Source organism: Aegilops tauschii, chromosome 3 (assembly GCF_002575655.3).
Source record: "Aegilops tauschii subsp. strangulata cultivar AL8/78 chromosome 3, Aet v6.0, whole genome shotgun sequence".
Taxonomy (NCBI): Eukaryota; Viridiplantae; Streptophyta; class Magnoliopsida; order Poales; family Poaceae; genus Aegilops; species Aegilops tauschii.
In genome coordinates, this window is record NC_053037.3 from 468,994,083 (window position 1) to 469,022,011 (window position 27,929).

At 41.5% G+C, this 27,929-nt stretch overlaps 3 protein-coding genes across 26 annotated transcripts; 2 read left to right on the forward strand and 1 right to left on the reverse strand.

Annotated features, from left to right (window-relative positions):
* The first annotated feature begins 10,167 nt into the window (after positions 1 to 10,167).
* Positions 10,168 to 10,479, forward strand: LOC109786056 (histone H4). The gene has a single exon (XM_040404412.3). It carries the CDS (start codon positions 10,168 to 10,170, stop codon positions 10,477 to 10,479), a length of 312 nt encoding a protein of 103 aa, XP_040260346.1.
* Positions 10,480 to 11,720: 1,241 nt separating this feature from the next.
* Positions 11,721 to 27,589, forward strand: LOC109786054 (SAC3 family protein A). Of its 3 annotated transcripts, XM_073510860.1 has the most exons (14): positions 11,721 to 12,142; positions 20,616 to 21,428; positions 22,013 to 22,825; positions 23,191 to 23,289; positions 23,527 to 23,630; positions 24,335 to 24,512; positions 24,653 to 25,120; positions 25,255 to 25,395; positions 25,557 to 25,616; positions 26,074 to 26,204; positions 26,289 to 26,422; positions 26,523 to 26,752; positions 26,837 to 26,954; positions 27,047 to 27,589. In XM_073510860.1, exons 1-13 carry the CDS (start codon positions 12,089 to 12,091, stop codon positions 26,933 to 26,935), a joined length of 3,324 nt encoding a protein of 1,107 aa, XP_073366961.1. In that variant the 5' UTR covers positions 11,721 to 12,088; the 3' UTR covers positions 26,936 to 26,954; positions 27,047 to 27,589. The 3 variants fall into 3 exon arrangements, with proteins under 3 accessions (XP_073366961.1, XP_020200218.3, XP_073366962.1); XM_020344629.4 differs by having other exon boundaries at positions 26,837 to 27,589; XM_073510861.1 differs by having other exon boundaries at positions 24,377 to 24,512; positions 26,837 to 27,589.
* Positions 13,923 to 16,945, reverse strand: LOC109786055 (uncharacterized). Of its 22 annotated transcripts, XR_012205331.1 has the most exons (8): positions 16,457 to 16,945; positions 16,219 to 16,335; positions 16,005 to 16,112; positions 15,275 to 15,357; positions 15,086 to 15,203; positions 14,805 to 14,863; positions 14,558 to 14,653; positions 13,923 to 14,421 (listed from the first exon to the last, which is right to left on the reverse strand). XR_012205331.1 is itself a non-coding variant. In XM_073510863.1 (6 exons), the coding sequence occupies exons 1-5, from the start codon at positions 16,818 to 16,820 to the stop codon at positions 14,636 to 14,638; spliced, it is 723 nt and encodes a 240-aa protein (XP_073366964.1). In that variant the 5' UTR covers positions 16,821 to 16,945; the 3' UTR covers positions 13,923 to 14,421; positions 14,558 to 14,635. The 22 variants fall into 22 exon arrangements, 6 of the variants coding, with proteins under 6 accessions (XP_073366964.1, XP_040260347.1, XP_040260348.1 ...); XR_012205332.1 differs by lacking the exon at positions 15,275 to 15,357 and having other exon boundaries at positions 16,058 to 16,112; XR_012205330.1 differs by lacking the exon at positions 15,275 to 15,357.
* Positions 27,590 to 27,929: the final 340 nt, after the last annotated feature.

The window sequence follows — 27,929 nt, forward strand, 5'->3', positions numbered from 1 at the left end:
ATTTGGAATCAAGGTCTACGGGGCCACCAGGTGGGCACAACCCACCTGGGCGCGCCAGGAGGGGTGCGCCCTGGTGGGTTGTGCTCACCCAGGCCCCTCCGGTGGTTCTTGGCTCTAGTATTTTTCTTTTATTCCACAAAAATTCTCCAAAAAATTTCATTCCAATCCGAGAACTATTATTTCTGCACAAAAACAACACCATGGTAGTTCTACTGAAAACAACATCAGTCCGGGTTAGTTTAATTCAAATCATGCAAATTAGAATCCAAAACAAGAGGAAAAGTAGATACGACGGAGACGTATCATGATTAATTGAGTTTTCCCTTGGACATTTCATTTTATCGGATTGAATATTTTTATGGATTTGAGAGCATTTGATATATGTCTTGCATATGAATACCCATGGTGACAATGGGGTATTATATTGATTCACTTGATATATGTTTTTGCACTCAACTCGCGGATTCCCAATGTGACATTGGGGTAATCTATGCATAAGGGTTGATGCACGTTTTCGTCCTTGTTTCTCTGGTAGAAATCTTGGGGCACTCTTTGAGGTTCTTTGTGTTTGGTCAAGTATTATGAATCTGAAATTGTTTGATGTGTATCGTATAATTAACTCATGGATACTTGTGGTGACATTAGAGTATCTAGGTGACATTAGAGTTGGTTGATGCGTATCATATGTTGTTATTTTAGTACGAACTCTTGGTTAGATCGGTTGGAAAGAATAACTTTGCGTTATTTTAGTACGAACTCTTGAATAGATCGAACGAAAGAATAACTTTAAGGTGGTTTTGTACCCTACAAACAATTTCTTCCTATGTTCACCGCTAGATAAGAACTTTGGAGTGATTCTTCATCACACGTTGAGGGATGGTTATATGATCCAATTATATTAGCATTGTTGAGAGATTGCACTAGCGAAAGTACGGACCCTGGGCCTCATTTTCAAGCATTGCGATACTGTTTGTGCTCACTTTTGTTACTTGTTACCTTGCTGGTTTTTATTGTTACTATTACAAAAATCAATATCTACTATCCATATTACACTTGTATCACCATCTCTTCGCCGAACTAGTGCACCTATACAATTTACCATTGTATTTGGTGTGTTCGGGAGACAAGAGACTTTTTATTATTTGGTTGCAGGGTTGTTTAAGAGAGACCATCTTCATCCTACACTCCCACGGATTGATAAATCTTAGGTCATCCACTTGAGGGAAATTTGCTACTGCCCTACAAAACTCTCCGCTTGGAGGCCCAACACAAGTCTACAAGAACAAGTTGTGTAGTAGACATCCAGCTCTTTTCTGGCGCCGTTGACGGGGAGGTAAGTGCTTGAAGGTATATCTTTATATCTTGCAATTGAATCTTTTAGTTTCTTGTTTCATCACTAGTTTGGTTTATAAAAGAAAACTAAAAAATGGAATTGAGGTGGCCTCATATTATTCATCTCTATAATGTCTTTTGTGAAAATGATGGAAAGGAAAAATGTGCTCAATTGATATAAAAAGAATACTATAAAATGTTTGGCATAAATTACTTGAATGATGAGAATGATTGCAATGTTATTAGTATGAATTCTTTGAATATCCATAATGCTAATGATATGCAAAGCCATGAGCTTGGGGATGCTATATTTGATGAAGATGATATTTTTAGTCTCCCAAGTTTTGATGAGGAAAATTATTATGATGATAGCATGCCTCCTATTTATGATGACTATATTTATGAAAGTGGATTTGGAGAGGTCATGACTTTATTTAATGATGAATCCACTATTTTGGAAGAGGTTTCAGTTGACTATGATAACAAAGTTGCTATCTATGATGATTATGGTGATGACATTTATGCTATAAAGAATAATGATAACCATGAAACTTGTCATCATGATTTTAATTTTCAATCCCATGATAGTTATTTTGTTGAGTTTGCTCTCACCATTATTCATGAGAATAAATTTTCTTATGTGGAGAGTAATAAAATTTCTATGCGTATGTATCATGAAAAGAATGCTTTTATGTGATAGCTATATTGTTGAATTCATTCATGATGCTACTGAAAATTATTATGAGAGGGGAAGATATGCTCATACATATCTCAATAATATCAAGTTTCCTCTCTATGTGATGAAAGTTTTGAAGTTGCACTTGTTTTGCCTTCCTATGCTAGTTAATTCTTGTTCCCATAAATTGTTTGCTCATGAAATCCCTATGCATAGGAAGTGGGTTATACTTAAATGTGTTTGCCATGTGTTTCATGATGCTCCCATCATGTCTCAATTCTTATCTTTTACGTGAGCATCATTGAAATTATGATTAAGCTACTGTAGTAATCATGTTTTATAGCTTTTGTTTCAATAAAGTGCCAAGTAAATCCTTTGGGATAGTGTGGATGATAGTTCACTTGATTCTGTGCAAAAACAGAAATTTTTGCTTCCAGTAACAGAATTTTTTAAATTCACTATAACGTGATAAAATTCTGAATTTTTTACATATGATTTATATACAAATTTCTATGTTGTCCTAATTTTTCATAATTTTTGGAGTAGTAGAAATATGGTAGTTGTCCAGATCATTACACACTGTTCTGTTTTTGACAGATTATGGTTTCTATGCATAGTTTGCTTGATTTCTAGTTTCTATGGCTTATATTGCTCAATATAAATTGTGGAAATGATGTGGTACAGTAGGCATTGTGTGAGAACAATTATGAATCTTGTCTTTGATGTACCAAAAGTGAATGGTTTGCTCTTAATCATACTAACCTATCTCACGAAGTTCTGTTAAGTTTTGAGTGATTGAAGTTTTCAAGATTTGGGTGAGATATCGATATGAGGAGAATAAGGAGTGACAATACCCTAAGCTTGGGGATGTCCAAGGCACCCCCAAGGTAATATTCAAGGAAGATCCAAGCAACTAAGCTTGGGGATGCCCCGGAAGGCATCCCCTCTTTCGTCTCCAACATTATCGGTAACCTCACTTGGAGCTACATTTTTATTCGTCACATGATATGTGTTTTGCTTGGAGGCGTCATTTTCTTTTGTTAGGATTTGCTTGTTGTTATTTATAATAATGTTTTGCATCTTTCGTTTTAATAAAAATGTCAAGGATAGCCTTTACCATGCTTATTTTGCAAGTATATGAGTTGCTGTTTCAAAACAAAAAAATTATCAATGTTGCAAAAATTCCTGAGAAAAGTTAGAATATGATAAAATTTTGATTTTTTTTGCACAATAAGCTATGATAAATTTTCTACAGTGTGGTAAATTATCCGAAATTTTGAGTTACAGAAGTATGAATATTCTTGCATTCTTTACAGACTGTACTGTTTTGACAGATTGTTGTTATGTTTGCTTGTTTAATGATTCTATTTGAGGATAGGAGTATTAAATATGCAGAGGCATTTAGTATGCAATGTTAAATAATAATTTTAGTGATTTGCTACAGTAGAGAATGATAAGGTTTTTGTGTTGATTTATACTAACTTATCTCACGAGTTCTTGTTGAGTTTTGTGTGGATGAAGTTTTTAAGATTTAGGGAAACCATGATATAAAGGAAGAGACACAAAAGCTCAAGCTTGGGGATGCCCTAGGCATCTCAAGACAATATTTTAAGAAGTCTCAAGCATCTAAGCTTGGGGATGCCCTGGTAGGCATCCCACCTTTCTTCATCAACAATTATCGGTTAGCCTCGGTTGAGCCTAAGTTTTTGCTTCTTCACATGATGTGTGCTATTCTTGGAATGTCATTTTATTTTGTTTTGCTTGTTGTTCTAATAAAATACTTAGATCTGAAGTTTTTTTAAATAAGAGAGAGTCCTCAAATGGCTACCCATTTACTTAACTACTCGCTTGATCTTCACTTATATCTTTTTGAGCACGGTGTGCTTTAGAATTTTTGAAGAAAAACTCTCATGCTTCACTTAGGTTTATTTGAGAGTTAGTAAATTTTTGAAGAAATTCTCTCATGCTTCACTTATATGTTTTTGAGAGATGAAAACCTTTATGCTCATGTTCTTCACTTAAATTTATTTGAGCTTGTCAAAAGCAATTGCAATATATGAAACTAGTCCCAAAGCGATAGATATTCAAGAGGGATACAATAAAAACTTTCATGAAGATCATTGGACAAAATAAACTTGATTCTTTGTAACAGTTTTGAGATATGATGATAGTGATATGTGTCATGTTGGTGAGTAATTATGCCTTATTAAGAATATTGGTGTTAAGGTTTGTGATTCCCTATGCAAGCACGTAAGTCAATAGTTATGCAATGAAATTACATCCTACTTATGGTGCATTATTCGGTGTTAGTTATGCTTAATGCTCGCTTATGTGGTTTTTTGTTTCTTGGTTGGTTGCTTCTCAATCTATTTGCTAGCCTCCACTTGTACTAGTAGAGATACTACTTGTGCATCCAAAAACCTTAAACCCAGTTTTGCCATATGAGTCCACCGTACCTACCTATATGCAGTATTTCAATGCTGTTCTAAGCAAATTTGTATGTGCCATCTCTAATTTTCAGAATAAATTTCATTTTTGTGTGTTCGTACCACTCATGAAATGGTAGGGGGTGGCCGATATTTTTCCATGCTAGATGTGTTATTCTCAAGATGAGTGTTCATTCACTTGTCATTGCACGCGTGTATGGCAAAGGTATTAGGGATGCCCAGTCCCGAAATGAAAATAATTTTACTTTATGTTATCAAATAATAAATTCCTTGGAAAGTGTTGGTATGGACGGTACCTGTGCATACGACTAGCCGTGGAATGTGAAAGAATGGTGGAAAAGGAATAAACTTTATTTTATGTTTGGGAACCGCCTATGATGTATCTAGCATGGAAAGTATAGGGAACTACTCGATTGTTTTCGTTGACGGGAAAAGCATGCCACCCAAAATATTTTCTCTCTTTTTTTTTGCTTTGAGCTCTGGCACCTCTACAAATCCTTACTTCCCTCTACGAAGGGCCTATCTATTTACTTTATGCAATCTTTATTTTTATTTGAGTCTCCATATTCTCTTATTAAGCACCAACTAAGGGGCACTATGATCGTACTTGAGCCTTGGATGTAGCTAATATGCGAGTGTGTTTCATGAATGGATCAATGATTGAGCATGATGGGCTAGGGATAACTTTTTTTAGTGTTGATATTTTGAAAGACGTGGTTGCTTGTTGATATGCTTTAGTATTGAAATCTTCATGTCAAAATTAGACTATTGCTTTGAACCATATAAAAGTCCAAATGTCCATGCTACAAAAGTAAAGAATATGTGATAAACATGTTAGGCAGCATTCCACATCAAAAATTCCGTTTTTATCATTCTACCTACTTGAGGACGAGTAGGAATTAAGCTTGGGGATGCTGATACATCTCCAACATATCTATAATTTTTGCTTGTTGCATGCTGTTATTTTATCATTCTTGGATGTTTTACAATCATTTTATAGCAACTTTATATCATTTTTTGGGGCTAACCTGTTGACATAGTGCCCAGTGCCAGTTGCTGTTTTTTGCTTGTCTTTTACATCGCAGAAAATCAATACCAAACAGAGTCCAAACGCAACGAAACTTTTTGGAGAATTTTTATGGACCAGAAGACACAACTTGGGCCAAAGAAGTACCAGAGGGGTGCCCCGAGGGGGGCACAACCCACCTGGGCGCGCCTTGGTGGGTTGTGCCCACCTCGGTGGCCTCCCGCACCGCCTCTTCGCCCCATAAATTCCCAAATATTCCAAAACCCCTAAGGGAGTCGAGAGATCAGAAGTTCCGCCGTCGCAAGCCTCTGTAGATACGAAAAATCAATCTAGACCGTGTTCCGACACTCCACCGGAGGGAGTAATCATCACCGGAGGCCATCTTCATCATCCCTATGGTCTCCATGATGAGGAGGGAGTAGTCCACCCTCGGGGCTGAGGGTTTGTACTAGTAGCTATGTGTTTAATCTCTCTCTATCTCTCTCTCTCTCTCCCTCTCTCTCTCGTGTTCTTGAGATGTCATGATCTTGATGTATCGCGGGCTTTGTTAATATAGTTGGATCATATGGTGTTTCTCCCTCTCTATCTTGTTGTGATGAATTGAGTTTTCCCTTTGAGATTTCATTTTATCGGATTGAATATTTTTATGGATTTGAGAGCACTTGATATATGTCTTGCATATGAATATCCATGGTGATAATGGGGTACTATATTGATTCACTTGATATGTTTTGGCACTCAACCCGCGGATTCCCGGGGTGACATTGGGGTAATCTATGCATAGGGGTTGATGCACGTCTTCGTCCTTGTTTCTCCGGTAGAAATCTTGGGGCACTCTTTGAGGTTCTTTGTGTTGGATCGAGTATTATGAATCAGAAATTGTTTGATGCGTATCGTATAATTAACTCATGGATACTTGTGGTGACATTGGAGTATGTAGGTGACATTAGAGTTGGTTGATGCGTATCATATGGTGTTCTTTTTAGTACGAACTCTTGGTTAGATTGATCGGGAAGAATAACTTTGCGTTATTTTAGTACGAACTCTTGAATAGATCGAATGGAAAGAATAACTTTAAGGTGGTTTCGTACCCTACAAACAATTTCTTCTTATGTTCTCCGCTAGATAAGAACTTTGTAGTGATTCTTCATCACACGCCAAGGGATGGTTATATGATCCAATTATATTAGCATTGTTGAGATATTGCACTAGCGAAAGTACTGACCCCGGGCCTCATTTTCAAGCATTGCAATACTGTTTGTGCTCACTTTTGTTACTTGTTACTTGCTGTTTTTTTATTGTTACCATTACAAAAATCAATATCTACTATCCATATTACACTTGTATCACCATCTCTTCGCCGAACTACTACACCTATACAATTTACCATTGTATTTGGTGTGTTGGGGACACAAGAGACTTTTTATTATTTGGTTGCAGGGTTGTTTGAGAGAGACCATCTTCATCCTACACCTCCCACTGATTGATAAACCTTAGGTCATCCACTTGAGGGAAATTTGCTACTGTCCTACAAAACTCTACGCTTGGAGGCCCGACATGAGTCTACAAAAACAAGTTGTGTAGTAGACATCAGGGGGGCCGAGTTGTGGATCTCAGACAGATGGTAACGGGAACAAGGGAGACGATGTTTAACCAGGTTTGAGCCCTCTTGATGGAGGTAAAACCCTACGTCCTACTCTTGTTTATATTACAAAAGATGTATCAAGTACAGAGTTGATCTACCTCGAGATCGTGAGATGGGTTCTAACTCTAAGGCTAGATGAATGCGATTGTGTCCTCTCTCCTCTACGGGCTAAACCTTTTGGTTTGTATACACGCCAGGTAGGGCACCTAGGGTTACAAGGTTGACAGCATGGCATGGAGGCGGTAGGAGAAGTCTTGGAGTATACGTCAAGTCTTCGGTGGGGGTAGTCTTGATCTGGCTTCCAATGTGCGACTTTAATTGGACCCGAGGGCCATAGCAAAATAAAATAAAATAAATTACAAAATAAAATAAAAGTAAATAAATTGCAGCAAGGTATTTAGGATTTTAGTAATATGGTTTAATTGGAACCGGGGGCCATAGCTTTCACTAGAGGCGTCTCTCTAAAAAACATGTCAAACGGTGGGTACACAAATTACTGTTGGGCAACTAATAAAATAGCGCATAGTTATGACGTTACTCATGGCATGATCAGTACATAGGCGTTACATCCGTGACAGGTAGACCAAAACGATTTTGCATCGACTACTATTACTCCACTTCGAGAGCACTTCTATGCTTGCCTCTCTAGGTATTAAGTTCATGACAAACAGAGCAATGCTTCAAGCATGATGACATGATGCAGACAGAATAAAACTAATCAATATGATCAAACCCCATCGTTTTATCTTTAGTAGCAACAATACAAATATGTGCCTCGCTACCCTTTCTGTCAAGAGGTGAGGACACCGCAATTGAAGCTACTAGTATGCACCACTTCCACTGAAGACCTAATCATCAACTTGGCCATAACTCATAGATCGAAAAGTAGTACATAGCTATAACAATCACACATAATAAAGTTCAGAAATAACTCAATTACTTTCAATGAATAGTCTGATCATAAACCCACAATTCATCGGATCCCAACAAACGCACCACATAAAAGATTACGGTGAATCGATCTCCGAAGAGAACATTGTATTGAAGTTCAGAGAGAGAGAGAGAGATCTAGCTACTGCTATGGACCCATAGGTCTTATGGGGAGCTAATCAAACATCATCAGAGGTGCAGCAAGGTTGATTTTATCCCTTCGTGATCGATTCCCCCTCCGGCAGAGTACTGGCGGAGGCCTCCAGACGGGATAGCGGAAGAATAGAGGCTTACGGCGGCAAAATAATTGTTTTTGGTCTCGTTCTAGGGTTTCAAAATATTTGGTAATTTATGGAGTTCGAATTAGGTCAGACGGAGCCACGAGGGGCCCACAAGACATCAGGGTGCGCCCCGTTGTCTTGCCATCTCCTCGTCTGGCTTCTGGTCCTTCCCCAAAGCTTCTAGGGCCCCTCCTGGTCCAGAAAAAATTGTCAAAATGTTTCGTCGTGTTTGGACTCCGTTTGGTAGGGATTTTTTGTAAAACCAAAAACATGCAAAAACAACAACTGGCACTAGGCACTGGGTTAATAGATTAGTTCCCATAAATAATATAAAAACATATAAAATTGATAATAAGGTAGCATGAGATAAATAAAAAAATATAGATATGTCAGAGACGTATCAATGTGCCGGTCACTCCGATGCTCGTCGCTGTCTAGGATCGTCATGCAGTCGCTCCGGTGCTCGCCACTGCCGGTGTGAGTGGAGAAGAGAGAAGAGAGAGCGGTGAGGGTAATTTATGACGCGACTTTGGGAAACAAGGCGGCTTCTCGAGACTGCATCGATGTGTGCAACTGCCCACACCCACGTGCCTCGAGTTGCATCGCTCGGGCCTGGCTCTGAAAAACGGCCGATTCGGCCGTTCCTCTGGATGCAGGCTCAGAGATGCTTTAAGTTCTGTGCGAGCCAACTTTTTGATACTACCCGAACAACCAAAAAGGCCAAAAACTGCCGGCACGGGCCTGGCTGGGCTTGATGCAGGTTACCAAACGTGCCCTTAGAAACTTTGGATGGGTCTTGCCCACCCAGAGCACACACTCTCAAATTGGTTGACGAAGACACATGAAATTGTTCACCATTCACCCGCAACAGCTAGGGTTTCTCTATGGTAGTTGGCTTTTGTGCCCCTCTCTCGTGCGCAACAATCCATGTTTTCTTAAGAATTATAGGGTTCAAAAATATAATTGAAGACTACACATCCCAGAGTTTCAAACAGAATTGCATATTTGAAACAACATGTTAGCAGCTTGATATAGTCAAGCACAATTACAATATTTGTAAGTTCTACTCAATTTTTAGAAACTATAGTACACTATTAAAAAATGTAATTTCTTATTTTACTAATTGACAAAAAAGCTTTATAAACATGTTAGAATATGTTGAACGGTACAGTAACCAACGTTAGGGATAGAGTACGCGTAGGTTCATAGGGGTGAGTGTATATGTGTTTGTATGAACGTTTGTGTAGTGTATTCAAAATGATAATTAGTGTTGAACGGTACAGTAACCAACGGTATCGAGAAGAGATGTCGCAGTGTAGGCACTAAATTCAGATTTTTGTAACTTAATATTTCCTCCGTCTCAAAATAAGTGTTCTATCCGAAAAAAATATTTTTTGTACTAGCTCTAATACAAATTTGTACTAAGCTCAGGACATTTATTTTGGATGAAGGGAGTATGAAACTAAATTGGTGCTCCCGCCATATTTTTTCCTATGTCCCCACCAGCCAGGCAGCATCACTCCACAATCCCCGTTTACTTTTCGGCCCACGATGCAAACCGGGGGCGCAAAAATCGCAAAATTTGGGATCCGCTGCCACGTCACCGATCCGCATCCAGTCCACGGCACGATCCGCGGCATCTCCGGCAAAAGCTGCCTCAGCCGTCCATTTCCTCTCCATCGGACGGCTCCAGCCGCCTCCACAACCTCCCCTCACCCTTATATACTACCCCTTCCCCCGTCTCACCTCACCCATCTCTTCCACCCACCAATCCCCGCTCAAAAACCCCCAAATCCCCTTTTCTCTCAAGCTACTCGGAGCAGGCAGCCATGTCGGGGCGGGGCAAGGGCGGCAAGGGGCTCGGCAAGGGCGGCGCGAAGCGCCACCGCAAGGTCCTGCGCGACAACATCCAGGGCATCACCAAGCCGGCGATCCGGAGGCTGGCCCGGAGGGGCGGCGTGAAGCGCATCTCGGGGCTCATCTACGAGGAGACCCGCGGCGTGCTCAAGATCTTCCTCGAGAACGTCATCCGCGACGCCGTCACCTACACCGAGCACGCCCGCCGCAAGACCGTCACCGCCATGGACGTCGTCTACGCGCTCAAGCGCCAGGGCCGCACCCTGTACGGCTTCGGCGGCTGAAGAGCCGCGGCGCTGGCTGGCCCTGGCGCACCAGCCATGGCTCGCGGTCAAGAAAGTGGAGAAGAGGAGAAATCTGTAGTTGATCTGGGTTCTGTGCCTTCTATGCTTAGTAGTAGTATCCTATGCTTAGTAGTTTGCTTCCGTGTTCTGAACCTGATGGGCAAATACTGTGTTTGCCGAGTTATATGGTTCGAGAGTTAACAAAACTGTTCTCCAGTTATGAATTATGCTAATGACGATGCTGTTCTGCTTTATGACTCTTTGTGGTGCCGCATTTAGCCTGTTGCGAATCTGGTGATGCAATTGTTTTCTTGCTGTCCTGTATGTATTTCTTTTCTTCCGCTGTGTTGGCTGTGGATCCGCGGCTGTCTTCTGCAGATCCCGCAACTAATTGAATGATTATTTGCTGCAAACCTTGCTGTGTCAAGATGATAGCGCTGAGCCGATAGGTTCTCTTCGTGCGTTGTAATTTCCCTTGCTTTTTTCTGATATCCCGTTTGGGATGCATTGCAGAATCCTTCCCGCGTCTCTGCAGATCTTAATTTGTCGGTGTAATATGGCCAGAACTTTGCAGATGGGTGTCAATTCGTTTGGATTTGTTTTTCGTACGGTAAATCTTGCTTGGCACAGTCCCTGCCAAAGTCAGTCTCGCTGAATTTTCTGCCCTTATCGAACAGCCTACTTGTGCTCGCTCCACTACTGATTGGCAATCGACCTTGCCATCGTGCTGCTCTAGCGTTTAATTTGTTTGGACTCCGGAGACGCGCTTCCAACTCAAAGGAACGGCAGAAGTAGTGGGGCGCTTTGGAAGCCTTTCAGTTTGAGGTTCCTAGCGATAAGTTTGATGTTCCCGTGGGATTCATAATTTCTTTAGTTGGAAAATGCCTATCGCTATTTTAAAAAACAAATGAAAAAGGTGTCTACCTGTTTTTTGAAATATCCATGAAAATGTTCTTAATTTTTAAAAATGTACAAGAATTTAAACGTTCAGTATTTTTAAAGATTTTTTTGAGTGGAAGTATTTTAAAAGAAATAGTTCGTATATATGGCTATCCATATATTCTGTTTCGCCATGCAAAAATAGGGAAAAAAGAAAAAATATTCTGTTTCGCGGGCCGTCTGACGGTCTAGGCCCATCAGCCCCCCAAGTGTCCAGTCCCATATTCATTGCTCCCTTACCACCCACACCAACCCACGACCCACGGCCCCTAATAAAGCCGAGCGCGGAAGCCCACCCACCCACAAGTTTCTTCGCTGCCCCTCGTCGTCGTCGGCGCTTCCCCCTCCCGATTCATCGCCGACCCCCCTCCTCTCCCCCCTCCCGCAGCACTCGCCCGCTTACAGACACCAATCCACTCCGCCGCCTCCCACACTCCTCTCCACCAAGCCACCGCCGGGCCAGAAGAACCCCCCTCCGTGTCTCCTCGGCCAATCGCCCCTCGCCCCCCACACGCCTCCGATTCCCCGCGTGCCTCATTTTCGCTTGGCGCGCGCGTCCTTTCGATCCGGCTCTATCCGTCCGTACCAGCGGCGAAGTCGGGCGCCTCTGCTCTCTGCGGCGAGCGGCTAGGGTTTCCGCCCGAGCTCCCGAGCTCCGGGGCGCGGGGGGATGGCGGCCCAGGGAGGCGAGGTGGCTGCCGGATCCGACCCCAAGCCCAACGAGGTATGCTTGCGCCGCTCCTCGTCACTCAGGAATCCCGAGCTTGGCAGGCCTTTGCTTCCGCCCTGTTTTAACCTTTCCTGGGCTTGCGCGCGATTCGTTGAGTTCCGGTTATGGCTTGAGAACTGTGAGATGCAGATTGGTCGCGCAGACGGCTAGGTTGCTAGTTGATTCGCATTATTATTATATAGCGTCTGCTTCTTCGCTTTGCTGTGGGATACTTAGGTCACCTGGGGCACGTGGATAGCTTCTTCTGGCTGCTGGAGATTGGATTTGACATCCGATTTTGCTAATTTACTGCCTCACAAGTGTAGGAATTTTGACCAGCGTACAACTGAAGTAGTTGATGTAGTGTATTTTGTCACTGTTACTTTGCTCATTCACCTGCTTTAACGTACTAGTAAGCTTGCACGTGCAATGCACGTCTGAAATATGACTAAGAGAACTTCATAGGAATTAAACGAATACACAATGTTTTTATTCTTGAACAAATACAAGCAAAAAAACTGTGTATGACGATAAATGAGTAGGAGGGGGTTATGGATCTTGCTATCTTCTCTCATGTTCCTTGTGATCTCTGTTGCGGCCGTGGTGGTCGGGATGTGATTTATATACTGTAGTCACCAAAAAATGTGGAAAATGATGAATTGACGACCGTGACTGATGTTTAATTATTTTCTTGTCACACAAACATGTTGGAAAACAGCAGTATACAAATGCAGCCACAACAACACCATGAATATTCGTCTAGAAATATGAGTTGGCTGCAAAATTGACTGATCTTCACCACTGTCAATTACTGCTACAAATATAATGAACATGCACAAAGAGAATCAAAAGTTCACCTTATCACGTATAGAAGTGGCACTTGGATTAAGAATCTGAAACATATGCATGCATGGTACCAATAACGATTGGCAGACAACGTATACGAACAAATCTTGCTTACTTTATTCAAGATATTCAGAGAAGCATGTACTGAATTTTAGGTGCATTTTCCATAGATTGTCAAAGAGATTCTGCACAGTTCTTCCATTCAAATGGTCTAGAAACTAAAAAAAATGCAGTAATCCATTGGCATAAATGCCCTACATACAATCTCCTCAAATCTTGCTTGGATTCAATCCAGCATATTTGGCATCTTTCATGCTTTGTAAAAACAAATCTTGGCCTATCGATGGATGTAGGAATAGCTACAACAATTGACATATCCAGCAGAAAATATTGATTGGCATCTTTCATGCTTTCTAATTATTTTTCTTGGGTGTAGGAAGAGGAGATAGGGCAAATTATAACATATAAAAATCCAATACCAATTGGCAGGCCAACATTCAGAGAAGCATGTACTAATTTAGCTTGTAGAAATTCAGAGAAGCATGTATTGAAGAAGCTAGCTCACGGGAAAGCATGTCGCATGATTTGATGCAGCAATTGCAGAAGAAATAACCAGTTAATCACTGACTCAATTTAGATTAAATGGGAACTATACTGTATTAAGTTGGCGAGGGGAAAAAACAATAGAGTTAGTCACTTTCAGTGTACATGAACAGTGCAGATATGCTACATCAATGTATTGATTCTATCTCTTGCTAACATCAGTATAAGTGTGCATCGGAACATGTCATGGATTTCCATATTCTGATTAGCCCCATAATAGTATTCTCCAGTTATTAATACACTTCAGAAATATATAATAGGCATTACATTTATACAGAATGTATGATAATTCAATCTGCATTGAGTTACAAAATTACAGTTGATTTTGTTTGTTTAGAAATAAAGGTACAATCAACTGTAATTAAGCATTATATGAAACACAAAAACTGGCATTGTACTGACACGGTGGCACGCTAAGGACATGCTACTTGCAAAACAAAGTAAATGAAAGTAAATCAGAACTAAAATAATCTCAAGCGGAGAGCTGAACGACAAAGTCAATACACTTGACCACGCTATAGTTCTCGAATGACCAAACTAAATTGAGATGTTTGAAACAACAAAACAGCCAGAACGGTGAGCAACACACCTAAAGCACATCACAACATGAGATCGGTCATCTGCCAATTCTCAGCTTTTTGCTTCCCGAAGAGCTATGGTAGCATGTTGCTGGAGATCCAACAGCAGTATCATCACTCTGTTGGCTGAGACATGCAGCAACATCCAACACGCCTATCAGGCTTTGCTGCACAGAGAACTTTGATGATCCAGCTGACTTTAGGACAATGGTTCCCATTGCTATCTTGTCTTAAATCAATTCGTTGATGCAACCAAACCTTGTCAATCTGCAATACATCATATTAGCCCTCTTGATTGATGCAACCAAACAAACTACAATACACCATAAATTGACTGCAACTCCAAATAAGAAAATGTTCAGATAGAAAAAGACAACAATGAACTTGAGATCAACGTTCTTGCCTACACTTTGTCAATCTCCTTCGGGTCTTGTTGACGCCTTCGAGAATTCTAGGCACTTCACGCGGAGGAAAGCAACATTCAGGCAAATCTCCATCGCTACAACAGTACATCCACCAAGTTAAAAAAAAAGGTTCCCAACTCGCCTCCACTGCTCTACAGCAAACTCAAAAGGAAAATAATGGATTCACACAGCTTTAAAGTAGGCTATTGTGAAAGGAAATCAAAATTGAATTAGAACACAACTTACAAAATTAAGGTAACTGGGAGATATGACAAAAATCCTGAAATTCTCATAACATTTGTACTCTGAATGACAACAAAAAAAGAAAAAAATCTGAATAACAACAGTAATTGGAAGGATAGAACAACATTAGCTTTAAATAGAATTAGCTAGTTGAGGCTGCAAGAACAACATACAAAGCTAGCATGGCTCTAGCAACTAACAAAGTACATTTTATGCAAGCACGCCTGACCAGCTACGGACCATTTAATCGCTGGTGCTGAAAGAGATAACTCTGAAACGCAGACCTGCACGTCTCCTTGCATCCTTGGCTATCCGTGTACCTCCCCTTTGTCTGGATGGTCTTCTTCATGTTGCAGGGGCCACCGCCCTTGGGGCTCACTGACTGTCCATTAGCTCCTGCTCCTGCTACACGACATCTCCAACCATGTTAAAAAAATGCAAATAATTCAAGATCGAATTAGTCAAGGAGTGACCTGATTCTTATGGAATCAATCTACAAATATGATCCCTCTTTGCAGATGCAAATAACATCTTTCCGCATTGTACAATTCTTCTTCTACAAGCACTCATGAGAGTTAAAAAATGCATCCATGCACCGTCTCTTTGCAGCATTGTGACAACAGTGGCACTTGCAGCAGGAAAACATATGCAGTTTTAAGAACTATACGGTATGACAATTTTATAATATGATAAAATCAATGTAAAAAATGAACAGACACTATAATTAAACTGAATCTAAATGAATTTGATCAGACTTTAGATAAATTTTCTTGATAATCTATTCCGAACGTGTAGAGAACGTCCTAATACAAGTACATTAGCGGGGTAAATCCCAAGCTTTCATAGAGCACTCGCGCCATTTGAGGTCGGGATCTACCGGTTTAATTATTTTCAGTTGGTCATGATGATCGACAGACTAACTCCCATAAAGCAGAAGAGTATGGATTACAGATAGTATGATCAATCATAATGTCAGATTTCTAACTTTTGGTTATCATTTACCCTATTCCCATAGTGTTAGATAAATTCAGACTAAAATGTTCGTTAGGTCCGGGATGACGCTGATTATCACCGGTCTTTGTTTGGTCGGTTATTCATATACAACGAATCTATGAATTGGTTTGTTAAAAATTATGTGAAAATACACATGTACCAAATCCTGAAGAAAATGCAAAGCAAAAATGATTCAAATGGGCTGGTTACCAGCAAGGCGACTAATGCCTTCTGTCGCTTTTCTTCCGCAAAATCTTCCTCACCTTCTATCACGACATCAGAACAACGAACATGTACCAGTGCTTGAACAAGATCACCCTAGTAGTGGAACAGCTCATCAGGTGATGCTCTCACAAGCTTTTCAGCAGAACCAAGAGCGCTTTCAACCTTGTGAAGACAAAAGAAAGAAAGGTCAGGATTATACAGTAGTTTCGCAGTGCAGCTGCATGATCCCTTAGACGTGTGAACTTCTTCTGCAAATTAGTGTCATCATCTGACAGATCATATGGCTCCCGGGATGAATCATTGAAGATGCAAAGACCTAGTATCACACATTAGTTCAACATGAGAATGGAACGGCAATTCCAGCCACAGCCTTCAGAATTTAGAATTTGGCACACAGCATATGAAATCAAACAAAATAAGCTCGACGCAAAATTTACCGATGAGGGAGGGCCACCCTGTGGCGTTGTTCCAGACGTACACAGCAACAGTCGTGTGCCACAGGAGAGGCGGACGGGCGTGGCCGACGGACAGGCGCGCGCGCCATAGGAGATGCGGAAGGGCGGGGCCAGCGGCGGGCGTCGTGCACCACAGGAGATGGCGGGGCTGGAGGCTGGCGTCGTAGGAGAGGCGCATGGGCCGGACAACCCGACGGCGAGCGGTGCGAAGGGAGGTTGCGCCGACGATACAGGAGATGGCGGAAGGGCGGGTCCGGCGGCAGGTGCCGTGCGCCATGGGAGAGGCAGATGGGCAGGGCGACGTCGAGCGGGGGTGAAGGGAGGTTGCGCCGGCAGCGGGCGTCATACGACCATAGAGGGGAGGGAGAGGGAGCACGGCGGGGTGGGGAGGGAGGCGGGGGCGCAGTCAAGGCAGGGAAGGTCAACCTGATGAATAGGGGCTCAGTTGCGTCTAGCGGCGCGTTGTGCGGCGATTTGCTTGCGTGAGGTATAGATCGTGGGAGAAGCAGGACGTGGGCGGGGTAGTCTGCCCTGGCAGAACATTTAATCAAGAGCGTTGATTTGTGTGGTAGACCTTCGATGTAATATAGAACGTTGAATGTGATTTAGTGGGATTGATCAAACGTCTCTGGTACTTCTGTGTACACTTCGTAGTGTGGTTTTAGAGGAATTCATGTTTGCTCTTTTAATAGTAGTGTAGATACATGATATACCATCCTAGTGATTTAGCCCAACTTGGGTGTATACATAGTAGTTAGTTAATGTGATAGTTTTATGTAAGTAAAGTTGTGAAGTACTCAGGGTGTCATCCTTTGGGAAGCTTAATGTTGGCTCCCAACTTGGGTGCTCATGTTTGACGGATTACCTAGAATTGTTTGTGTTCTTGCATGATAAGTGAATATGTCTAACTGGAGCTGTAATGGTGGATGTGATGTTTTCGATGTACGCTGTCTTATACTAGCTTCATCTGTCTGGGCAATGTTTGGTGACCAGTTTTTTTTGGAACTGGTGTTATCCGACAATAGCGGTAGCTTGTAAATGGGCATTACCTGGATGCTAGTGCTTGAGCTCTTGGAGCGGAGGCTGTGGAGCAGGATTAGGCTAGGGTCAGGAACTTGGCACTCGGGTGCCATGGGGCACACGCTAGGGATAGGGCTGGAAGCCCTAGGTGCTGGGAGGACTGGAGGAGGGCTAGGTCATTCTGGAACGAATAGAAGATGAATTTCTTCCATTTCGTTGATTTGATTGATGCCGCGTGTCTGCTTCTTTATGTAGATGGTCTGCCTTACGGATACAGATGCTAGACTCAAAACTCAAAAGATTAGGATTCATATTAGGACTCAAACTACACCGTTATGTAGTAACACCCCCCTCCCCCTTCCCAATAGGAATACTACTCAAGCTGGATCTTTCCTAATCTGAAAACCTGCCTTGAATCTTCGAAGCAGGTTTGCCTTCCTCGTACCTTGCCGCAATTCCTAGATTTTTTCCGCAGACCCTCAACACTTACATGTATCCACATAACGCCGGAAGATAGGCTCAAAGAGCAAGGATGAAACCCCTGATCCGTGGCCCTATCGATATGCTATAGTTATCTGAGAGCCTGTGTTGTTATTACCTAGGTTGAGTATCTGTAACTTGCTAACTGGTATTGATAGCTAAGATCAACGATCTATTGATGAAAACACTGTGCTGTGACCATCTACTTGCCCTGATATGGATGGTGCTTCGGATATGGTGATTCAAAAATTTCCCACAACCAGGATATGATGAAACAATGGTACACTGGTATATATATTTGAAAATATAGAAGAAATGGAGACCGCAATAGACTGAGAACGAATTGGCGTCCAGACTCCAAGAAGTGGTATTGAGAGGGAGGGAGTAGGGATGACAATGGGGTCCTATTCTCCAATTAGTGACGAGGACGGGGACTCCCCCCATGTGAACCTAGATTTACAGCGGGATAATTACCATTCTGAAGATAGCCAGATGGCCCAGAAGCACTGGAGTGATCCAGTAGCTGGGAAGGGGCCTAGAAGTGCCTACTGCTTTTCGAAACTACACTTGGCTCTGCACATTTACAGAGTGTACCCTGTCCAGTGTCTGGCAGAACGTTGGGGGCTTTAATGTCGACTCGTTATCCCCATCTCAGCCAAGCTAACGGAGCCTGACTTATTCAGGGGATAGAGTGGAGCCTATCGAAGCACTCTTGAGAGTAAGATCCTTGACTCATATTCCAGAGATACCGAAACAAAAAAGTTCTGCGGGGCTGCTAGGGATTGGGTAGACATAGATTGAGAAGAGAGAATAACTAGAGAACAGATTGATGTTCTTGCTTGACTCCTCACAATAGGGATACCAGATACATCCCTTATATAGACATTCGTGGATGATTACTGTTCACTGAACAGTAATTCCAGCTTGTGATGGCTGGATCCTCGTCCCTGCCTCAGCATAACTTGATTCCCAAGGCAAAGACTCCTAATAATATATTCCCTCTGTCCCTATTTACATGGTGCCCTTGTTCTCGTTATCACACTTTGACCAGCATTTTCACTAACAATATATTGATTACATGTAAAAAAATTATATCTTTTGAAACCACTCTTTAATATGAATGGGATGGTATAACTTTTGTGACACATACCACACGTTTTGTGAGTCAAATTGATGGTCAAAGTCGAACCTCAATATACGTGAACCTCAACATTAGGGACAGAGGGAGTACCTAATGCTAGGTTGGATATAACTAAGATAAAACTCCTCGTTTTGACACAAACTCTTCTGACAAACTCCCTTCTCTATATCTGTCTACAACACATACACAATGAGCGCAGTATGTGGCGGTATATGGAATGCAGCAAAGAAAATTACCCTCTCCCACCCGCTTGCACAGCCTCCACCTTCCCTATTTGCCATGTACTCTAGTCACTTACTCCATCAGTATTAAGTACTGCATCTGATACCCGTACGCCAACTTGATGAAGTATCAAGGCAGCATAGGCGACCACATAGACTTGGATTATAGGATAAACTTTTGAAGTAATGCCCCAATTATATATGGCAAGTTCATTGGGTGATTTGTTCTCAGCAATGCACGGTGGGCGCCAATTGCTGTCTGGTATTGGTTTGTGTTGTCAAGGCATGTATTTTCTATGGCATGAGTTCATGGCTTTGGCCATACTGTGAAGATTTAACATTTGGGCTGTCCATTTGTAAAACAACTGAATTTTTCTTAAGCATAATCCATTGGATCAGCATCCAGTCATATGCTTAATATCACATCAGTCTCCATGCATACACAATTGTCACAAAATGGACTCGAGAAAAAAAAGTTGAGCTTAGCAAAATCACTTAACACTTGTGTTTAGTTGTTAAGCAGTGTTGCTCAAACTGCAGTTTGCAGCCAGTTAATGCTATTGTTTCGTTATTTGTGTATACTAATTAATTGATGTGGAGTGTCTCATTGACGCCATTACTCACTTTTTTGCGAGGAATTGCTCATTTATTTGTTACATTAGCCATTTAGATCTCTCTCTCTCTCTCTGTGCATATTTTTTCATAGAAATTTGCCACATCAGCAGGGAATTCTGCCTTAGATAGGAAAAAAGATGCATCCTATAAATACATTGGGCCGTGGTCATGCATTTTTGATGAGGATCACTTGGTACGCTGGCAAATGGCTATTGCCTTTATGGTTCCTTCCGGATTTCTACCACTGGATTTAATATCTTCACCCCTGTAAAGAAACCACTTGGCAGTAATGGTCCGCTCACCTTGGTATCATGTGCCAACTGTCCGATCTGCTATTGATGGCTGAGGTTGAACTTATATTGCTCACTGGCCACTGAAATCTCTGTTGCAAAAACACCCCGTTCTTCCTTGAATGTCATGGACACACCAAGCAACATCTCGATTCAATTAAATAATTAATCTTGTAAACTTGTAGTACTCATAGCAATTTTTTTAGTTCTTAGCAATGCACAGGTTCCTTACTAGCTTCTTCTGTTCTTTTTCAAATCGCTGCTGTAGTGTGTGACTGTCACCTTCTAGAACAGTGATTGTAGGTTGATGATACTGCTTTGCTCATGATCCATAATTATGAGCTGACAATATGTTTGGTCTCACTAAATAACAGGGCTGGAGCGAAGAGCAGCCAAGCTCATCTCAGTACCAACCTTCAGCATCTGGTCATCATGCGTGGTCTTCAAGTGGGGCTTCCTGGAACTATCCAGTGGATAATTCAAACCAAAATGCAGTTTACTACGATCCACAAAGGGATGTCTCAGTTTCAGGAGCTACTCAAAATGTGACAAGTGGTGCACCTCATGTGACTCAACCGGCTGTTGGCACAGCTAATGCAACCAATACTTATGCACCTTACTCAAATTCTGTTCAACCTGGCTACAATGCTGCACATTATCCAAACTATTACTATAATTATCCACAACCAGCAACCGATTCTTCTGTTCACCAAGGAGTAGATCAAAGTTCAGGTGCTGCATATCAGCCTCTTACTTCATTTCCAAATTCAGGATCTTACGTTGGTCCTACAAGTAACACATATTATAATGCTGGTGCTGATCAGACTGCGCAAGCATATGCTACCAACAACTATTATTATCAAAACAATGCCTGGTCTGGAGGAAGTTCTGGAGATGTTCACGCCCAGACATATCAGACTTACACTCCATCAGATACTAATGCTGCCCAAAGTTCTTGTTCTCTGCCCACCACTTCTTTCCACTATCCTCAACAGTACAACCAGTGGTCTAATTATTATGACCAGCCTGCACCAAACTCCGGTGGCTTCGCAGTTGCTGGCAGCAGTGCTTCTGATACAAAATCTGCTAGTGTCGGTTCTGGTTATGCATATCCCAGTACCCAGCCACCTCCACCAGGTACTACCCAACGGAAAAATGATGCTGTTGCACCTACTGCACCTCCCCAGGTATTATTATCAGTTCTGCTCTCTTTTTTTGAAGAATTTATGTATTTGATCACATTTTGCATTATTTTTGTGTGCAACTCTGGATTGTCCATGTAGCTTGTTATGGTTTTTGTTTTTTCTAAACATAGCTTTGTGCAACTGCCTATGGAAGTATGGTTGATATATTTTCATACTATATATATATTTCATTTTGTAGATATCAGCATATTTTTCTAACATAGAGAAGTTTGACTTAGGACAAAGCTAGAGCTTCAGTTAATTTGGAATGGAGAGAGTATCTAACAGTGAAGCTACATGCTGCTTTCTAGCTACTTGTGTTACTTGTAGGACCAACGTAATATGTGTTATTTGTGTTACTTGTGTTACTTGAAACCTTGCATTGGGTGACAAATGATGCAGCATTTAACTTCTAATATGCTCATAAAAGATTACCGGAACCTGTGATACTTCTTTCATTTGACGGTTTTGTTGCATGTGTTAAATTTTATCTGCATCAATGATCATAAATTTCTTTTGGAAGGACAGTATTTCTTATGCAATAGCATGTTGCTACCATGTTTTGACTAACATTTTTGTGTGGACAGGCAGCGGGAATCACAGGGTTTCGAAGCCAGCACGTCAACCAGGCACCAGGCGCCCCAGGTTTTCAAAGCCAGCACGTCAACCAGGCACCAGGCGCCCCAGGTTTTCAAAGCCAGCACGTCAACCAGGCACCAGGTACCCCAGGGTTTCAAGGCCAGCATGCCAACCAGGCACCAGGCGCCCCAGGGTTTCAAAGCCAGCATGTCAACCAGGCACCAGGCGCCCCAGGGTTTCAAAGCCAGCACGTCAACCCGGCACCAGGCGCCCCAGGGTTTCAAAGCCAGCACGTCAACCCGTCACCAGACACTCCAGGGTTTCAAAGCCAGCATGTCAATCTGGCACCAGTCACACCAGGGTTTCAAAGCCACCACGTCAACCCGTCACCAGACACTCCAGGGTTTCAAAACCCCTATGCTAATAAGACAGCTGCTGTCTCAGGGTTTCAGAACCATTATGCCAACCAGGCGCCAGCTTACCAACAAAACTCTACAAGTCATGGCCAGTTACCATTAAGTAACCAACGAGATGAACAGAAAGCTTTGCATGCGCAAGGTCAAAGCTCAAATGTTTATTCAGTCAATCATGTTAATGAAAACTCTCAACCAACTTTGCAGGGTTTTACGAGAACAGTTGCCAGTGTAAATAAAGTACACATCCCGACAAACCCTCGAATAGCTCCAGGTTTCCCAATGTCAATGCCCCAAACTGGGAAGAAATTAGAAGTTGATTCATCGCTAAAACCTGCTTATGTTGGTGTTAACATGCCCAAGAATGATGTGAATGCAGCTCAAGATGGTCATGGAGCTGCAATTCAGGTGAGACTATATATTCTAGTTACTCCATTCTTTTTGTTGAGCACCGATGTCCGATGATGATATAATTATACAGCTAAGCCAATGGAGTCCTCCAGGCACATGAACCAACCCTATGGAAATGTGAACATTCTAAAACTGAAATGCTAGTGTGGACCATTACAATTATTGAAGTAGGATTTGTACACTACAGTCCAGAGCCCAGACTCAAATAGAAGTGCCTAGTTTCAAACATTTCAAGTTAAGACTTCGATAAATAATCCTGTTACACACCTTATGTTTGTAGCATCATGTATCGGTTTTCATACCAATCTTTACAACTTTGCACTAACCATCATTCTATTTTATATTATTTTTGTGCTCTCCAGGGATCATTCCCTGTTTCACTTTGTACTTATGTCGAGCGGAATCTTTCCCGTTGCAAGGATGATGCCCAGAGATCTGCCACCCAAAGCATCATGAAGGAGGTTCAGTAATCCATTTTTGTTCTTCTTTTTATCATTGTCTTTGCTTCTGCTTTCCTGAGTATTTTTTATAGAGCATGATCCTTGGTTCATGGGTTGTTTAATAAAATTTACAAAATAAAACCTTCAGTTTATTTTGGTTGTTCCTTATTAAATTGTATTTTCCTTCAATATCGCGGTGAATGGTGAGTTTAATAAGAGGTTGTTAACTTCCACGTTTTTCTCTTCCTATAATATCAGATAATCACCAAGGCAACTGCTGATGGGACCCTTCATACTAAGAACTGGGACATTGAGCCGTTATTAGCTTTGCCAGAAAATGCCAAAGGCACATTTATGACAAGGTAACCTTTTCTTATATGGGATGATACTGCACTAACCAGCAATCGTATACGAATGACCATCATTCTTTTCTATGTAAAAATTGTAAGGTGCTTTGCTTTGTCCAGCATGAATGGAGTTTGAATTTGAATTCCACATTTTCCCTCAACACTCAACTAAAAACTTGGTGAAAACCAGCTCTTTGTTTGGCATGAATGGGATTTCACATCTTTCCTTAACATTTAAACCTAAAAGTTTGGTGAAAATTCAACAACAAAAATAACTCTACCAGCATCACGGGCAGTAGTTACCAAAAGCAATTTCTTTTCCCTAGGGACTATCGCAAATATAAGTAGACACAAGATAACTTACATGACTTTGGATTGCAAATTCAGCGTGATAACAGAGTGTACGGGCCATTTGGCATCTTAAGCAGCTCAGGTGCATAATTGTGTACCCAAAGAAAAGCATTGACACTTTTCGGGGCTGGTTCAGTGGATTCTTTATAGTCTGTTATATTGTTCTTGGGAGAGTTTAACTTCTTCCTGGAACTGGCATACGGAAAAAGATTCTGGGGACGGTTTCAGCTTACAGTATAAAAGACACTAGTGCTTCCCTGAGAAATGCCCCGAGCGTAGGGAGGGCTTAAGATTATGGTAGTAAAGCTGAAGCTCTCCCTTAAGAGGGCCAATCGGTTAACTAGTCTTTTTTTTTAATCCTTTGGCAGCAACGCAAAGGATTCAAGTCCGTTCTCCTTTTCAACATCTAGGAGGAGCCCGAGTAGACGTACGAAAAGTAGGTGGGAGCCTGTTGCAGAGGAAAAAGTAACTAACAACATGGAAGTTGTTTCGAAAGAGCCAGCAAAAAGTAATGCCTGCACTACTTGGGAAAATACTAGAAGAACGGTAAGCCCTCAGATGGGTTAACATTACTTACATGCCTTTCATTCTGGAATTTTTTAATTTGAATACGACCATCAACCCTAGGTTTGTTTGTTTACTCAAATTCCCTTCTTGGGGAAAATACTTGGTTTTATATGTCACAGGGTAACACTTGGAATCTTGGAAACTTTGTCCAGTCGCGTCAGGCTCCTCCAAGCCAATGGAATCAGAGGCCCTCCAAAAAGCAGCGGATTGGTGGTAATACGAATCTAACAAAAAACGGGAATGCTTCAAGTGACAGTGATAAGGAGCAGGATCTTACGAAATATTATGCCAGTTCAATTGCACTAACAAATTCACCCGAGGAGAAGAAGCGACGGGAGCATAGATCTAAGCGATTTGAACGTAGTCAGGGTGCATCATCAAAATCTATGAGTTCCATACCACATAAGAATGGAGCAGCCAATGTATACACAAGGGGAGCCATTTCAATGCTTAATAATAGAAGTAATGGAGATGGTGCTAGCTTGGCAGTGGAGGACATCGACTGGGACGCACTTACAATTAAGGGAACGTGTCAGGAAATCGAGAAACGATATCTACGCCTTACATCCGCTCCTGATCCAGCCACTGTGAGGATGCTTTGCTAATTGTTCTATAAACTGTAGGCTTGAATATATATCGTTGATACAAAAATTAGATTTAGAGATCAATTATGCCTTGTTGCTGTTTTCTTCCTTTAGCTTCCTTATCACATCTTTTGCAGGTAAGGCCAGAAGATGTCTTAGAGAAAGCTCTTCACATGGTTGAAACATCTGAAAAGAATTACCTCTATAAATGTGATCAATTGAAATCTATTAGGCAAGACCTTACTGTTCAGAGGATTCAGAACGAGCTGACTGTCAAGGTATCTTGATAACAACCTCTCATTGTGGTATACTGCATTTTAATATCAATATTCAGATGTATCACACTGTTTTTCATGGGGGCATCAGTCTGCTTTGTCCAAAACTATTTAATTTTTCCTTCTGTATAACTTCTGTATTGATTGTTTCATTCTTGTTTCAGGTTTATGAAACTCATGCACGCTTCGCACTTCAAGCTGGAGATTTGTCCGAATATAATCAGGTTCGCTTAACTTGTTCTGATTCATCATAGTGCTGAAACAAGTAAAGCAATCTTATTTCGTGTTCTAGTTTCCGAATAGAATAAAGAAGAAAAAATGGGTCACTGATGGTGATATTTTTAATAGCAGCACGAGGCTGGGAGGACCTTAAGTCTCCTCCCTGGTGGAACATCCTTTGGAATCCTTGCGCAAATTTCCTTTGGAATCCTTGCGCAAATTTCCTTTGGAATCCACCCCTCGTCGTTAGCTTCCAGTTAAGCCGATGCGAGTTCTTTTACAAAAACATATAGCCTTATTTGCAATTGTTATAGTAATGTAGGATATTGTCTTTACTGTCTTCTGAAACTAGTAGCTGTATTCTTACTTGATAGTAATTTGTATTGATGATCCAGTTGCCTGAAAGAGAATGAAATCAACAGCCTAGTTTCTTTAATTATTATTTTTTGCAACACTTGGCAGTGCCAATCACAGCTGACGAGGTTATACGGTGAAGGAATCGCTGGCTGTCATCTTGAGTTCTCCGCTTACAACTTGTTGTGTGTCATGTTGCACTCTAATAACAAAAGAGACTTGCTTTCATCCATGGCAAGGTATATATATTGAATAAAAGTGCATATACAAAATGGTTATTCCGTTGCTACACTAGCCATATTTGATGCATCTGTTATCCTCAGCTTGTCAAAGGAGGCCAGGCTAGACGAAACAGTCAAGCATGCACTTGCAGTTCATTCTGCTGTTTCATCTGGAAACTATGTCATGTTCTTTAAATTATACAAGAAGGCACCTGGCTTGAACTCATGTCTTATGGGTAAAGATGATATTTCTTTTACTTGACATTCTTTTGTCAATTTTGATATTAACTTTTCCGTTAAGATGATGCTTGTCTACTTACGCTATTTGCTTTGCAGACCTCTATGTTGAGCGGATGCGTTTTGAGGCAATAAAATGCATGTCAAAATCTTATCGGCCAACTGTACCTGTGAGATATGTTACACGAGTTTTGGGATTCACAAGAGTTGACGTACTTTGTGAGGCTAACGTAGCTGATGGTTTGGAAGAATGTGAGGAATGGTTAAAAGCACATGGTGCCGTTCTTACAGTAGATGAAAATAGCGGAGAATTACAGATAGACACAAAGGTAAACCTTGCGCCCGGTTTATGTAGTGTGTTTGTGGTATCTTATGGTCTTTGAAACATTATGCTATTTCTTTATGCTTGACAGGTTTCTTCCGCTTCTCTATACATGCCGGAGCCTGATAATGCTGTTTCACATGGTGATGCATCTCTTGCCGTAGATGATTTTTTGGCGCGAGCATCATAAAGAATGTCATGGTGATTGGGTGAGCACCTTTTACCCTTTTGGCACTGAGCTTTGATGCACTGCGATATTACATATTGCCAATGCCAGTAGAGGAATACTATATTAATGCAGGACATGCACATGAAATGGACCGCGGATGAAGGGTATTGCAACTAATTGGCTTCACAAACAGATGCAGCACGTGAGTAGGCGACGTTTTGGTAGCCTCACATTGTGCTCTAATGCCGTTGGATCCATTGGCAAGTTCTGATAAGCGATAAATCTCTGGCTCTGTGACTCCCGTATCATAATCAGAAGTATGGGCAGCACTAACAGATACCAATCACCTGGTAAAAGTTATATATTGGTCCGAGCATTGCTTTTGTACTGTCTGCTAGGCATAAGCATATGTTGGTGAGAATATGGTCGACCCAGTTCAGTGTACTGTACAATTTTTGTTCACATAGGTGTTGCTCGATGTCAGTTTTCGTCAAATTCGACAATACTGATGTTAGAAAATTTTGTTCCCTCATTTTCTCAGGAGAAGTCATGTTTCTCATGGTTAGAACAAGTGGTAAGTGTGACTAATGTTTTATTTTCTGTTACCATGTTGTGGACCGTTGTAAACTGCAGAACAATGGATATGATATGCAAGTGTTTTTGTTGTCTCGTTCAGAGTTGGATGATTCTGCATCATATACTATTTTTTTTGTGGGAGCTGCATCATATACTACCTGTATATCTACTGAACAAAAAGTGCCCCAGTCGTTATCGATACATGGCAGAACTATTTTGTGTATTTATGCCGAACGATGGCCTGCACTACTAACAATAGCTCTGTGATTTGTGGTGTTGTTTCTCGTAAACTCGTGCCTTCAATATTCGTTTGCCTCTCCAAATGCTCGTACTGAGAGAAAAATGAGTGGACGCTAGCTCGTGCTTGTGGTCTCTGCAGTGGCTGCATGTGGTTCTGATAATCTTTCGTCACAAGAATCCCCGTGGACATCACATGAAA